Source organism: Coptis chinensis, chromosome 2 (genome assembly GCF_015680905.1).
Source record: "Coptis chinensis isolate HL-2020 chromosome 2, ASM1568090v1, whole genome shotgun sequence".
Lineage (NCBI taxonomy): Eukaryota > Viridiplantae > Streptophyta > Magnoliopsida > Ranunculales > Ranunculaceae > Coptis > Coptis chinensis.
In genome coordinates, this window is record NC_141457.1 from 94,407,530 (window position 1) to 94,421,923 (window position 14,394).

Sequence of the window (14,394 nt, forward strand, 5' to 3'; positions counted from 1 at the left end):
TTTAACTTACTTTGGCTCCCAAATTTAACAATGGTGTACTAGTGGTAGTCTGGTAGATGAAATGAATATAAGAAGCCTTGGGGGTCCAAATTTGTAAAAAGATTACTATATCGTCAAACAGCAACCACTAGAAGTGAAAGAGGACTGGAAATCAACCGCTTTTTGAACAAGGAGAAAAGGAGCATATATAACAACTTTTTGAACAAGAATGAGAAAAGTTCTTCACAACACTACTTAACATTGCATTAGCTATTTTGTCTTCCTTAGAAGATATACATAATAAGTGGGTCAGCAACCACAAAAATAATGTTACTCGCACTATCACCACACATGGCAAGTTTTTTTACCTATGCCTACAGAATGGATACGTAACCTACCGGGACATTCTTGATGGGGAAATAACTTTTATACTTTTGGATCCTTAAGGTGGATCGTAGGAATACGTTGACGATTTATTTCCGTCATTTTCACCGACTGGTCATGGATTGATGGGTTTGTATACGGGTTGGGCTTTTGCAACTTTTAAATTGTTAATCGATACTTCTCTGAGTTCTCTCAATACACAAAAAACACATTCTGCGGATGAAGAATAAAATGAAAATCTTTGATTCATTGTTAAAATAGTAAAAACTAAAAAAAAATGTATATAAACTTACACAACTATGGATTATCACGAAGTTCTATGGAGAATTTCTCCATCCAACCACAACTATGTACAAATGCAACAAAGAGTTTACAGTATATGCGGAAATCACCACAAAATATGAAATTTCTTAGGGCTGCTGTATCAGAATCTTCTTTTGATCTTGAAATCTTTCATAACATAAAGCATCAGTGTTGTTCCACTGCAGATTGTCAACTATGGAACTCGGAGAATCCGTCATCCACACTGATCTAGGTTGTCAGACTAGCCGTGTCTCATTTAGTTTTCTCCCCTGTACGGGGATTTATGTTTATACAAAAACCTTGACAAAAAGTCACTATTCAAAGTCTTCTGAAGTGTGTAAGGTGATAAAATGGTCATTCTCAACACTTTTTACTTGGTCACCACTGATGTACCATGAAAATGTCCCTGCATTAACTGTAAAAAGGTACATCATAACCTCAAGTCAGTCTTGTAAAACATATTTTTATTACCTTAAAACACAATTGCACTTCTAAAAATTTGGAACGAGATGGAGTTAGCCGAAATAGTAAGTAATTTGGATATGAAAGGGGTGGCCAGATATTCTGTGTCAGTTTCAACTGCCACAGAATCCCTCTTATTTGCTGATTGAACTCTCGTTCAGCTTCTGAAGGATATCAGTTTAAATAAAAGATAGAAATACTCCTACTAGCCAACAACAATATTATGGTGTCTACCTGTTGAAGGAGCTACATCCTGTTCTTTTGTCGAATGCAAAATGATTGTTCCAGATAGCACAGTGATGAATCCACAAATCTCAGAAGCTATGCTGCTCACATCCTGGCCGGACCAGTCCTGCACAGAACATCGCAACCATGAGATTTGAGCACATATTTCAGAAATTCACAAAGGTACTGTAACCAAAAAAAGGAAAGAACAACAGCAAGAAAACATACCTTAAACATTATTGCACTGGCAATGATCGTAAGGGTAGTGAACATTACATAATAAATGGGAGAAACAATTGCCGTGTTAAAGGTATCCAATGCCTGGAACAGAGACGTCATGAAAAATCAGAATCTTGTTTTTTCAATACGATAAAAATGCATATAACTAAAATGGGCTGATATGGATGTGTTTGATTCAAATAGATAGAGCACAAAAGTGAGATTTTGGGTGGACTATGAAAACTTTCATGGGTGGATTGTGAAACCTTTCATTAATCAATGTTATATGCCTATATCTATTACGACAATTGATAAAATAAAAATAAATAAATAAATAATAATAAGAGAATGAATAAATAAATTATATGTGCAACGTGTTTGTAGACTAGTACCATTTATTACATTTAAAATATAAAATAAAATAGTCACAAAAATAGCGATCTCACAAATCTGATCATATATGAACTCTTATAAGGTTTAGACATATAATTTGATACTGAAACTACCAACCAAAAAGCAGAAATGATGAGAAAATGTACACCATATACACCAAAGGAACAGCAGTCTACAGGTCTAATGAGGGGCAAAGACACACCGCAAAACACCTCAGGCTACTCAGGTAGTAACGTGTATCCATCTCTGAAGAGGTTTGAGTCTCATACAAGTCATTTAAAGCTTAATCTTCGATTGCATTAGGTGATACATTGTTAGTTGATTTAAGGAATTAGGAAATAATGAAATATACACAACAAACTACACATATTATACCACAAAAAGAACAAAAGGAGTTGCAATTGTCTCCTTTCTCCATATAAGTTGACTTTAAATAGAGTATGACAAGGATTAATGCTTCTGAACAGTAACAAGTAACCAACCTTGTTTAGGTAATTCAATTGTGTGATGACAAGTACAACTGCAACTGCAACAAAAACCCATGTTTGAGGATAAGCAAGCTGACTTATTCCCTCCAGTGTCAGCTTTATGGCAATCCCAATGGCTTTTATGCTTACAACCTGCATGCAAACACAAGGAAGTTTGACAAATCAAAAATCAATAACAGGTGTAACGACCTAACGACAGTATGACCCTATAATGTTATTCAAGTTTCATACTAAGCTTGCTAAGGAAAGACAATTTACCGTTAGCGAACCCATTAAAGAACAGATGCCCAAGTAAACCAGTATGTTAGTCTGCCCATAGCGTGGTTCAAAGTGCAGCACAAGAGCTAATACTACAGATAAAGTAGCTGCTGCATAAAATAGGAATGCTATAGACAAAACACATGCAATTTAAAAACAATTAGTACTATGCCGCAGAAGAACAATGTTTTGACAATTATTAGAAGGTAAGCACCATACCAGGCTGAGTTGCCAAAGTCCAAATTTCTTCTACAGAGTTTGGTGTGTGCTCTTGAGGTGCGTGAATTACAATCACAACTGAGCCCACAATGCAGGCCACACATCCAAGAATACCCATTTTCTGCAATCGTTCCTTCAGCAAAACGTGTGCTAGAACAGCACTACCAAGATTCAAAAAAAAAAAAAGTGTTAGTTCTGAAAGGTTTTTGAAGCTTTCAATTAATAATTACCATGAAAATGTCCAGGAAAAAACACTCCATTAGGGAAAACCACATCTTAAATTGTTTTGGACCAACACGCAATAGGAATATTTGAGCTCTTCCAACTGATAATCCCTAATGTCACATTGGAGCATTTCTTTTATAATGGGCAAGCCTGAGTATAAAATAATAGATCTCCAAGCCAATTACTGAAAACCCTCACTCTCAAATAAAAGTTCATAAGAGCGTGAGCTCGACATACTATGGTTCTAAAAGTATAACTCACACTTGAATACGTTGTACTAAACATGTAATGGCGTTAGCGTCACAAAAGGACTCCCTTATTTAACCAAATTAAAGTTTTGCTCCTTACCTGACAATTATACTCAGTGCACCTAAGGGAGTCACTAGAACAGCTGGGGCAAAAACGTAAGCCACAAAATTTGCAGCCTCTCCAACAATCACTGTGACAAACAAAATCCCCATTTGACAAAAGAATAAGTAAACAGCATTTAGATATAAATTACTAACGAGCAAAACGCAAAAAAAGTAGGCAATAACATAGATAAATAGATATAGTGTATTGAACTTACTTGTTAGCATCCCAGCCCACCACAGTGGTTCTAGTAAGTAAGTGTATCCACCAACTCCTACATAAAGGAAAAACATGTTAGAAGCAACTACAATAGCCTCCTAGTTTAAATTTATTGAAGATTACACAAACATAGGCAGCACATCATAGACTCCATTTTAATTCCTCAATAAGTATAAAGAAATTTTTCCCGCCCTAGCACACATAGCAAAGATCCGTACTAATCGAAACTTGTAGACTGAGTCGAGCATCAGATTGCTCACAAATCTAAGAAAAAGCCCCTACCCCGACTCCAAGTAGGAATCAGTGACAAAATGTTAACATGTCTAAGGAATGTCCACTGTATTATTTACATCATTTTTAGGAAAACCAATTGTTAATTATGTTCCCTGCAAACGTAACCACGAGATTGAAATAAAATCTTGAACCTCAATTACAATTTACATCAATCCGCACACGTATTAAGGTTTCAATATCTCAACTTAAGGAAGAATTTCAGACTTATTATATGTACCTAAAATTAAACATTAACAGTAAACCCAATAAATTAAAAATTAGAAGTAAAGAAATCTATGTCTAACCTGCACGAGCACCAGAAGCACCAGCACGTTTAAGACCTAATTTCTTCAAAATAAAACTCGCTCCAATAAACCCACTTGATATCACTGCTAGAATTAATCCTCTCGTGTTATCTGAAACCGTCATCTTTCTCGATAAAATTTCTCTCTCTGATCTAGAGAGAGAGAAACACGGTTTCTGGATTTCGCGCCAAGAATTTCGAAATTTTCGAGATCAAGATCGAAACCAAAGGTTTGATATTCGAGGTGGGATTCACTATAGCGTAGAAAGAGACGAGATCGTAATTTGCGGAAAAAGAATCTGGTTCTGGAAGATTTGTAGTGATTCAGTGGTACCGATACCACTAGATTATATGGAAACGAGAGATATAGAACGTTGATTCAGAATGATGAAGGTACTGGAGAGTGGAAGTTGTTTAATAAGGTAGTTCGGAGAATTAAGACGGCGTTTATTTTTTTTGAAAAAGCGGCTTTTGTCGTGATACTCGTGGAAAATACGTGACTTTGTTGGTGTGATTACTGGACCAGCTGGGTGACAACTAACTAATAATAATTGAAGATGAGCTTAAAACAGTCTGGTTTATCATTAAGGGAGGGGTTTTAGGAACATATTTTATATGCACATGTAAACAAGCTCAAAATTAAGTTTGGTGACACCTGTCCACTTATAATTCCAACAAATTGAGCCGTCAACTTTCTACTGTTAGGGTGTGTTTGTTATGATGGAAAGGAAAGGAAATACTATGGAAAGGAAAGGAAAATAAGAGTGGTCCACCTTTTCCATAGTTTTTAAAGCGTTTGTTTACCCAATGAAAGGAAATGGGCTTTTCCATGGAAACAAATGGAAAAGGTTTTGTGTTTTTAAATTAACCCCGAAATTTTTGTGGAAAGGAAAGGAAAGGAAATAGATAAATAGGAACTTACTACTAATACACTTCACTCAACAATACAATTATTCTTTTCCATAGCTTTTGCAAACAAACATGATTATTCATTTCCCTAGTTTTTACTTTCCTTTCCCCAGTTTACCAAACACATACCATTTAAAATTATTTCCTTTCCATTCCATTCCATAGTGGACCACCCATTTTATTTCCTTTCCTTTCCATAAGTTAAAATTTAACAAACACACACTTAGTTTTTTTCTCTTTTTTTTGTTTGTTTTTCCATTGGTAAATCTCACTATTTTATCAGTTTTTTTGTTTTTATATAACTTATAGAGGAACCAGACTCTTCTGTGAGACCCTCAAACGACTCTCTTCAAGAAGCTGAACGATTCATTAACCTTAATGATACATTTTTCACAAGTTCCAATGGTGTAAATACAATCTCACGACTTTAGCACCAGGTCAAGTAGCTTTGTCGTATAATTCTCTATTTTTATTACGAAATTAATTACACTGATTTTCATAGTTCACTGGCCCTTAATTAATTGGTAATTTAGAGACAATAAATTTGACTAACCAGAACAACAACTTGAGATACAATCATACAATATAGAAATGGATTCATTCATGTCATTGCCAATATCACATCTCTTGCTCACACTAATGGCTCTAACCTTGTGCACGACTTTGGGGCACAATCTAATACCTCCTGACCGGAGGCATAGTGTCATTGCACCCAGTGACCCTACTCATACCAGACCAAATGCTACATCATAATTTCTCCTTGCTCATAACAAAGCAAGAAGTGAAGTTGGAGTTGGTCCACTACAATGGAGCAAGAAGCTAGCAATGGATACAAGCCTACTTATAAGGTACCAAAGAGACAAGAAAAGTTGTCAATTTGCTGATATGAGTTCAACGAAGTATGGAATGAACCAGTTGTGGGCTAGTGGAATTCCGGTGACACCACAAGCAGCGGTGGAATCATGGGTGGAGAAGAAGAAGTATTATAATAACGTGAACAACACTTGTGCGCCACATCATAATTGTGGTGTATATAAACAGGTTGTTTGGAGGAACTCCACAGAGGTTGGATGTGCACAAGCTAAATGTTCTAAGGATCATGTTACTCTTATAATATGTTTGTATTATCCACCTGGTAATGTAATTGGACAAAAACCATACTAGCTAATTTAGACTCTTAGATCAGAGCTTTAATCGTCATGAAATTCTGTAGTTTGTCCTTCAATAAAACTATATATCTGTATTCTCTTTCATTTAGTTTATGCATGTCTGTAATTTCAAAACCTATAACTTTATATATCATCTGATGGTATGAACAAATTGTTTTCTTATATGCCATTTTGGTGTTTGTCCATATTTCTGGGAGGAAGTCCTTGGTACTGTGTTAAACTCTTGAATGGAGGTTGTCCAGAAGAAAGGGAAAGAGCAGAATTGCTTTGCTCTCCACATTCACCAGTCACCAGACCTCATAAGCCGACGAGATAGCTAGTGAATGGAATCACATACACATAGGGATTAAGTGAACGACTAAAATAATGACACAGCCGGCGGTAAGCCACAACCAAGGCCCGTCTTGCTCACAAAAGATTGCAAGTACAAAATGCGAAAAAATTCATGGCTGCGAAAACTTCACCCATCTCTGCGACTCTGCTGCATCCCTCTAGATGTGTTTTTGCAGCATAGCACTTCGTAGAAACATAAGAAATTATGAAAGGCATTGAAATAAAACTATGTTATTTATCCTTTCTTTTTTCTTGTAACAAATTGTAATTACTAAAGGCATAATAACCGACCGAGAAATTATAGCCTATAAGTACTACATAAAATGAATTGTCACTACATACAACAGAGTTCATGATCTAACAAAATTATTTAATTCTCATTAAGATAGATTGAAAAATTGGCCTTTTTACATACTGCACACAAATCCTGTCCTATTTCTTGCTTGACTTTTTCATTTTTCTTTGTACGAAGAGAAAAAAAAATAATTAAATTTACATATACACTCAACCACTCACTGTGTTGCTATTTCTTAGATGTAAACATCATCTCACCAGCTCATTTGATATCAAATACCGAAAAGCAAAGTTGTGAGGCAGCCACTCAAAGCATTTCCTGGACTTCCCATGAAATGGTTGTAGTGCATGTTTTCCTCAGAGTCTTTGGAAGGGATTGATGAATCATCTCTAGCACACCAGCAGGACACAAAATATCTTGGGACTAACACACTTTTTCTCTCCATGTTTTGCAATGTGGCAGTACACCACCAAAATAATGAACCCTCAAAATTGCAGTCCAATATTTTCAATATTTATAGCTTCATTTGCACAAGAACACTCAACTCATCGTTGTATAGTCCGTGAAATTCAACTTCTTATTGCGTGGTAATAATGCTGCATTTCCCGTATTAAATATCTCCTAGATGTTGATTCAATAAAAAGAGTTAAGTGAATGATAACGTCGAAGGGAATAGTAGCATATTAATTTACACTATAAATTGTCAACTTGTTACCTTGTTAAACTCAAACCCAATGGTACCAGGAAATGATTGCATATTGTTACGAATCAATGGTTGTGGCATATTGTTAAGAACTGATGGCTGGATACTTGCGGTGTCCCCATCGTTAGTTGAACAAACTTTAAAACCAGTAGGTGGACGAGACTTGAAGCCATGAAATCTAGAATCCTATATAAAACCAAATAGTATTAACTGAAAAATGAAAGGATTAAACCAAGTACGAACAGTTGAGATTGTAAATATCAAAACAATTAATTACCCGTTGTAGCAATTGTGTAAAGGTTGGATATGAGGCGTCACCAATTTCTAAAGCAGGAGCGCTAGAACCCTGTAAAAAAATCAGTAGTACCACTAAGACAATCAAAATAACTTAAGTATCAATTCAAATTATAAAAAGTCTAGCATTAATTGGCGATTGAGTCACGTACCTGTTGTAGCAATTGAGTAAAAGTTGGGTAGGAAGTATCCCCAGTATTTACTAGATAGACTTCAAATCGCATGGATTGGCTAGCTTCGAAACCGTGTGGAATGTGAGGCATATTGTGGTCTAAACTAGGAACATGGCGAGCATCTAAACCATGTGGAAAGCCAGTCACATTATGGTGCAAGTCAGGAATATTGTTAGTTTCGAAGCCATGTGGAATGTAAGGCATATTATCGTTCTCGACACATTCAAGATTTCTCGAGAAAGCTTTTGGTGCATTGCCTACATCCTTGACTGGTAACTTTTCTGCATCCCCTAAAATCAAATAGTAAAATTCAAATAGTGACTGTATTTAACTTGCATGAGAATATAAGTTCATCAATGGACAAGAATAATTAATTAAACAACTTTTTCTCGTGATAGTTTGCTTCTTTTTAGGTGGTACTTCAAGACAATTCTTTAGTTTATTCTTTGGTCGACCTTTCTCACATCCTTCTGCAACAGTCAAATGCTCTTCAGCCAATCGGGTTGAATCCTTTGATCTCATAGTATTTGTTGAGGCATCTTGACTAGCTTTTATAGCAGATTCAATTTTTTTCAAAGCATCCTCTAATGCAAGCTTAGCCACCAAGTGTACATATTCACTAACTGAGCCCTTGACAACACAATTAATAGCCATATGACAAAGTTCATTGTACCTCAAAGATGTGTCTGCATTGCAATCAACATGAATTGGGTTTCCACTTCTGTCCATGACAAGGCCACTTTTAGCATCCTTTGTCCACCTCTTCAAAATATATTAGATTGGGATCTCGTGAATATTCAAATGATAAAGCACCTTGATAATATGACAACAAATGATTCCAGTAAATTCAAACTTCTTGCAGCTACATACAACATGACAATTTAAGCGATCAAATTGAACAATACGGTTTCTCCTCTCCTCTTGGGTAACTTTGTACTCATATACCCCATCATTGACATCACGACCTTCAAGCTTGCAAAGAAGATGCGCTTTATATTCCTCCTCAAACATTTTATATATGGCATATGTATAAGAATCAGCTGCTTGCTTTAACATTGTTGCAAGAGCTAACAACTTCGGCATTGACTTAACCGCTTCGAAATCACTAACTAATTCTGTATGGCGTCGCCTTGCAAGTGCTTTCTCATATCGATTAACAAACTCCGTCAAACTATATTTTCTCTTCACAAATTTCTTCAAAAAATTATTGATGCTTTCACTACGTTGTGTAGTAGTCATATATGCACAAAAAGTATCTCGACCATACACCAATGCCCATTTTTTGTGTACCTTATATAGGCTAACCAACCAATCATTTTTTACCAAATCAAAGCCTTCCAACATCTTATTCCATCTATTTTCGAATTCTTATACTGTTTCAGAATTATATATACACCTCTTCAAAGTCTTGGTGAAACCGTCTACCTTATATACGCGGGAGAGATGTTTAGCACCATTGAGAAATATGTGCCATAAACAAAGTCTATGGTTTGTTTCTGGAACTGGAAAAACTTGTGCGATGACTTTTGCCATTGATGGACACTGATCAGTAAATATTGTCCTTGGTTTCTTTCCACCAATAGCCTTCATCCATGTCTCAAATAGCCAAACAAATGATTTTGATGTCTCATCTATTAAAAGTGCACCACCAAAAAAGACATTTTCCTTATGATGATTTACCCCCACAAATGGAGCAAATGGGCGACCATACTTATTTGTTCGATATGTCGTATAAAAAACAACCACATCGCCAAAATGGTTATAATCAATAATGGACATTGCATCAGCCCAAAAGATATTAGTCACCTGGTTTTCATCGTCAAACATGATATCATAGAAAAAACATGAGTTTTCTGTTTTTTTCCTTGTGAAATTCACTAAAGCACTTGCATCACCCAATTTAAGCTCTTCTGCTCGCTTCTTTCGAAGAATTTTTTTGTAATCAACCTGTGTAATCCCAACATTGGCATGTCCTCCAGCTTGTTGAACCATGTAATCAAAGCCATCAACTGGTGGAATTCCTACTGCGTTCAAAATTTGAATTTCTCCTTTATGTATGTCTTTCATACTTCTGTGCGATCTCAATATAGGCGCTTTTCTTGGAGTTAGGAGAAGATGATTGTGCTCAAAAGTAATTGAGCTAGCAACCCATTCATCCTCATTTTGTTTAATCATCATGCGTGCTTTACAACCAGTTCTTATTTCTTTATGTTCTCTCACATTCTTAGTTCGATGGTCATTCTGTCTAAAACCTTCTTTGAAACAAACAAAAACCCGACTTCGCACTGTCCCATCAGGCCTCTTATAAGAATTTCCTTTCCGAATACCAAAACCCACCTTCCTTGCGAACTCGTTGTATTTTTCATACGCGTCATCTTCCGATTCAAAAATCATTCCTACGTACACCATATCATTGGCATTCTTCATATTGCCTTCCTCATCTTCTACCATTAATTCGACATTATCTTCAATTTTGTTATATGAGGCTTGGAACGATTCACTCCCTGAGCTCTTTGTGCTATTACTCACACCTGTTGGAAGAACCGGTGAAATCGACGTAAATGTATATACTTGATATAGTTATTATAGCATTTAATTTGTGGAGAAGAAGAACTACCTCCGAAAATATAATCAATATAATTTATTTTAAGATTGATGAAAATGAAAAATCTAAAGAAACACACCTGTGTCTACCATTGGACTTTGTGTGTCGAGCGCAAAGATGACTTCGTTGGTGGTTGGAGTTCTCATTTGAGAGGTAAGAGTAAAGGGTAGAGGTGGAGTCACCATTTATTTGTTTATTTGGTTGCTGGAAATTAAGGGTTTAGAGAAAGAAAATGAAGAATTAAGTGGGTAGAAGAAGAAGACATAGTTAAGGAAACTAGGTGGCGTGCTGTATAAGTTATAAAACTGGTAAAATAGTGAGAATTACGGTGGAAAAAAACAAAAAAAAAAAAAAGGAGAAAAAAAAACTAACAGAGGAAAGTTGACGACTCGGTTTGTTGGAATTATAAGTGGACAGGTGTCACCAAACTTTCAACAGTTACAGAGATTGATCTCTATACCCGGTTATAGAGGAACCGGACTCTTATAAGTTTCAGATTAGGCTAATATTTTGTAGATATGATCTCTTAACTATTCTAAACATTGTCACAAATAATAAAAAAAATCAAAAATTTCTAAACTTGCCGAATATAATATCAAAAATGGTGAAAATAAACGGTCTACAATTAGCCAAATTTTGTAAATTGTTAACTACATTTGGCAAGTTTTGAATTTTTTGATTTTTTGGTTATTATTTGTGACAATGTTTAGAATAGTTAGGAGATCATATCTACAAAATATTAACCTAATCCGAAACTTATAAATGCCCTAACGATTTTGAGTTTGTTTACGTGTCAATATAAAATATGTCTCTAAAACCCCTCCCTAACATTAAAGGATAAAGTTAATCATGGAGAGATTAGGAACTAACTTTAATCAGCTAAATACAAATTCAGTAATCGTTAAGGCTGTTTTAGTTGTTTTCTTATCGCTCCACTATGGATTTGTGGAACATGCGTTGTTGTTGTTGTTGTTGTTTTTTTTTTTTGTTTTTTGTTTTTTTTTTTAACAGAGTTTACATCATCCACACATATCTGAATCAGAGATCTCGCCGTAGTAGTATTTAAACTAAAATAAGAAGGAGCTCGCCTACCCCTTATAGCCAGAGCATGAGCAACAAAATTAGAATCCCTACGGATAAAGTGAAAAGTATAGACATTCAACAGTGAAGTACAAACATAAATATCATGTGCTACTGAGGTAGCCCCCCAAGATAAATTTGTTCCCCTATGTTGCAAATTTTCGGCTAAGTTTTTGCAGTCCATCAAAACAGCGAGACATCGGATCTCCAATCGTCTAGTCAAGTCTAGTCCTTCTCGAATAGCTTGTGCCTCTGCCTCTTCTGGGTCAGAAGCTGTGCCTTTACTGTGTCTTGCACCAACAGTAACCAAAGTTATTCCATAAGAAAAAACCTATTCCTACTTGGTTTGTGTTACAATCCCAAGAGGCATTTGTGGTGAGGTAGTGCCAATTATTGTTTATTTGTGGTCACATATGTAAATAGTTATTTTTTGATAAAAGTTTTTCATTGTTTATAATGAAAGTTGTAGCTCTACGTATAATGCTGAAAACAATGTCATTTCTACTAATCCAAATGGAAAACATAGTAGTGGCAAAATTACTTATAGTGTTTCTTAAAATGGTTTTATCGTGCAGGTAAGAGCAAATAGTATTGATTAAATCAGTTTGGTTCTAGTGGTCCGTTCTAATGGAAAGTTTAGAAGCATACCAGATATGCTTCAGCATATTGCAAAGGAAAAGTGCATGAGAAGTAGATTCCACTTGCTTATTGCAGCGTAGGCAAGTTGCAGAGTTAGTAATAGTCATATTCCTCAAGGTCTCCCTTGTGGGAAGATTGTTTGTGACAGCTTTCCAGAATAACAACTTGACTCTTTATGCTGTATCTGTATTCCATAAATGTTTCCAAATGTGTGGATTTTGCTCGTTTTCATTTGTCTTTTTACTGAGGTATTTGTAGACAGATTTTACGCTCAGTTCCTCATTTTGTTCCTTCATCCATCTGATGGTGTCTACATGTTTATTCTGACTGAGTGGTATTTTCATAATTTCCCTCACAATGTTAGGAAGAAAGAGGCTATCAAGAATATTTGTTTTCCATGTGTGGTTTTCATAATCTATTAGATTGGCTACTATTTTGTAAGGGTTATTTGATGGTGGGGGGCCAAAAGGTTTTTTGTTTGGCAAGGTAGGTATCCAGGGATCCATCCATATATCTATTTCATTTCCTGATCCAATGTGCCAGCATAACTGAGGGAGGATTTCATCTATTGTCTTGATAATGCCTCTCTAAATCTTTGAGGCGCCCCTTAGACATTTAACTGAAAGGATTGGTTTCCCTCCTGCATATTTCTTTAGGAGACTTGAGGCCCATGGTTTGTCCGATTTTTTTTACTATTCTCCATAATAACTTTGCTTGTAAAGCGGTATTGTGGTGCGAAACAAGTCTGATTCCAAGTCCACTACAAGATTTAGGTTTACAAATCTTGTTCCAACATGTATAATGAATCTTGTTTGTATTGTCTTTTGTTTTTCCCCAAAAGAAATTTGCATTCAAAAAGTCTAGTTTATCACAAGTCGAAATGGGTAATGAGAAGATATACATGATGTACAAGGGCATAGCTGAAGTGACGACTTTGATGAGGGTAAGTTTTCCCGCTTGGGATAAGAGTTTAGCTCTCCACCCTTCCATTCTTTGAAGAACCTTTTGTAGGACTTCATCAAAATCAATTATACTTTTCCTGCTTATAATCAAGGGGGATCCAAGATATTTTTCATGGGTGATGATTTTTTCAAATTCAATGATTTTTTTTTTTTAGATCTTGTTTGTTTTGGTGGTGAGTGTTGCGGCTGAAGAAAATACCCAACTTTTGGAAGTTTATCTCTTGCCCAAAGACATTTTTTAAAATTTCCAAAGTATCTTTGAGATGATTAATCTCAGAGAGGTTTGCTATGCAAAAAATGAAATTGTCGTCGGCAAAGAGGAGGTGAGATATAGGTGTGTCACTTCGACTGATCTTTACTCCATGTATATTTTTTTCTTTATCAGCTTTGGTAAGGAGGCATGATAGGACTTCCATGCAAATGATAAAAAGGAAAGGTGAAATAGGATCTCCTTGTTTGATGCCCCTCTCTGGCTTGATAAAACTTGTAGGTGACCCATTAAGCTTGAAGGAGAGGGACGTAATAGGGATGCATTGGTTTACCCAATTTCTCCATTTTTCGCAGAAACCAAGAGCTTCCATAGTTTCCAGAAGAAAACCCCATTCTACTCTGTCAAAAGCTTTGCTTAGGTTTAGCTTTATAGTCATACAACCCAACACGCCTTTTTTCTTCTTCAAAGTTCTGACTATCTCATGAGCAAGGACAATGTTGTCAAAAATTTGTCTTCCTTTTACAAAAGCACTCTAGGATGAGGATATAAACTTATCGAGGAGAGATTTAATGCGGTTTGCAAAGATTTTTGTGAAGATTCTGAGGCTAACATTGCAAAGGCTTATGGGACGGAATTGGTCGTGAGTTTTCGGCAGCTCACATTTGGAGATTAGGGTGATATTAGTGTGATTTATCTAAGTTAGGAGGTGGTCAGAGTTC

At 35.8% G+C, this 14,394-nt stretch overlaps 3 protein-coding genes and 1 pseudogene across 4 annotated transcripts; all 4 read right to left on the bottom strand.

Moving 5' to 3' along the window:
- Positions 1 to 583: 583 nt before the first annotated feature.
- On the bottom strand, positions 584 to 4,691 carry LOC147519164 (putative magnesium transporter NIPA6). The gene is made up of 9 exons (XM_086590847.1): positions 4,304 to 4,691; positions 3,724 to 3,780; positions 3,504 to 3,594; positions 2,931 to 3,091; positions 2,712 to 2,839; positions 2,448 to 2,585; positions 1,582 to 1,674; positions 1,363 to 1,480; positions 584 to 1,081 (listed from the first exon to the last, which is right to left on the bottom strand). Exons 1-9 carry the CDS (start codon positions 4,425 to 4,427, stop codon positions 981 to 983), a joined length of 1,011 nt encoding a protein of 336 aa, XP_086446973.1. The 5' UTR covers positions 4,428 to 4,691; the 3' UTR covers positions 584 to 980.
- Positions 4,692 to 7,071: 2,380 nt separating this feature from the next.
- On the bottom strand, positions 7,072 to 9,318 carry LOC147519165 (uncharacterized). Of its 2 annotated transcripts, none has more exons than XR_015214195.1 (4): positions 8,158 to 8,298; positions 7,989 to 8,057; positions 7,724 to 7,889; positions 7,072 to 7,629 (listed from the first exon to the last, which is right to left on the bottom strand). XR_015214195.1 is itself a non-coding variant. In XM_086594839.1 (4 exons), exons 1-4 carry the CDS (start codon positions 8,380 to 8,382, stop codon positions 7,549 to 7,551), a joined length of 549 nt encoding a protein of 182 aa, XP_086450965.1. In that variant the 5' UTR covers positions 8,383 to 9,318; the 3' UTR covers positions 7,072 to 7,548. The 2 variants fall into 2 exon arrangements, 1 of the variants encoding a protein (XP_086450965.1); XM_086594839.1 differs by having other exon boundaries at positions 7,724 to 7,897; positions 8,158 to 9,318.
- Positions 8,436 to 9,417, bottom strand: LOC147519166 (protein FAR-RED IMPAIRED RESPONSE 1-like). Its single transcript, XM_086594076.1, has 3 exons — positions 9,049 to 9,417; positions 8,599 to 8,940; positions 8,436 to 8,468 (listed from the first exon to the last, which is right to left on the bottom strand). Exons 1-3 carry the CDS (start codon positions 9,415 to 9,417, stop codon positions 8,436 to 8,438), a joined length of 744 nt encoding a protein of 247 aa, XP_086450202.1.
- Positions 9,418 to 9,546: 129 nt separating this feature from the next.
- Positions 9,547 to 10,742, bottom strand: LOC147519167 (protein FAR1-RELATED SEQUENCE 5 pseudogene; annotated as a pseudogene).
- Between the last annotated feature and the right edge of the window lie 3,652 nt (positions 10,743 to 14,394).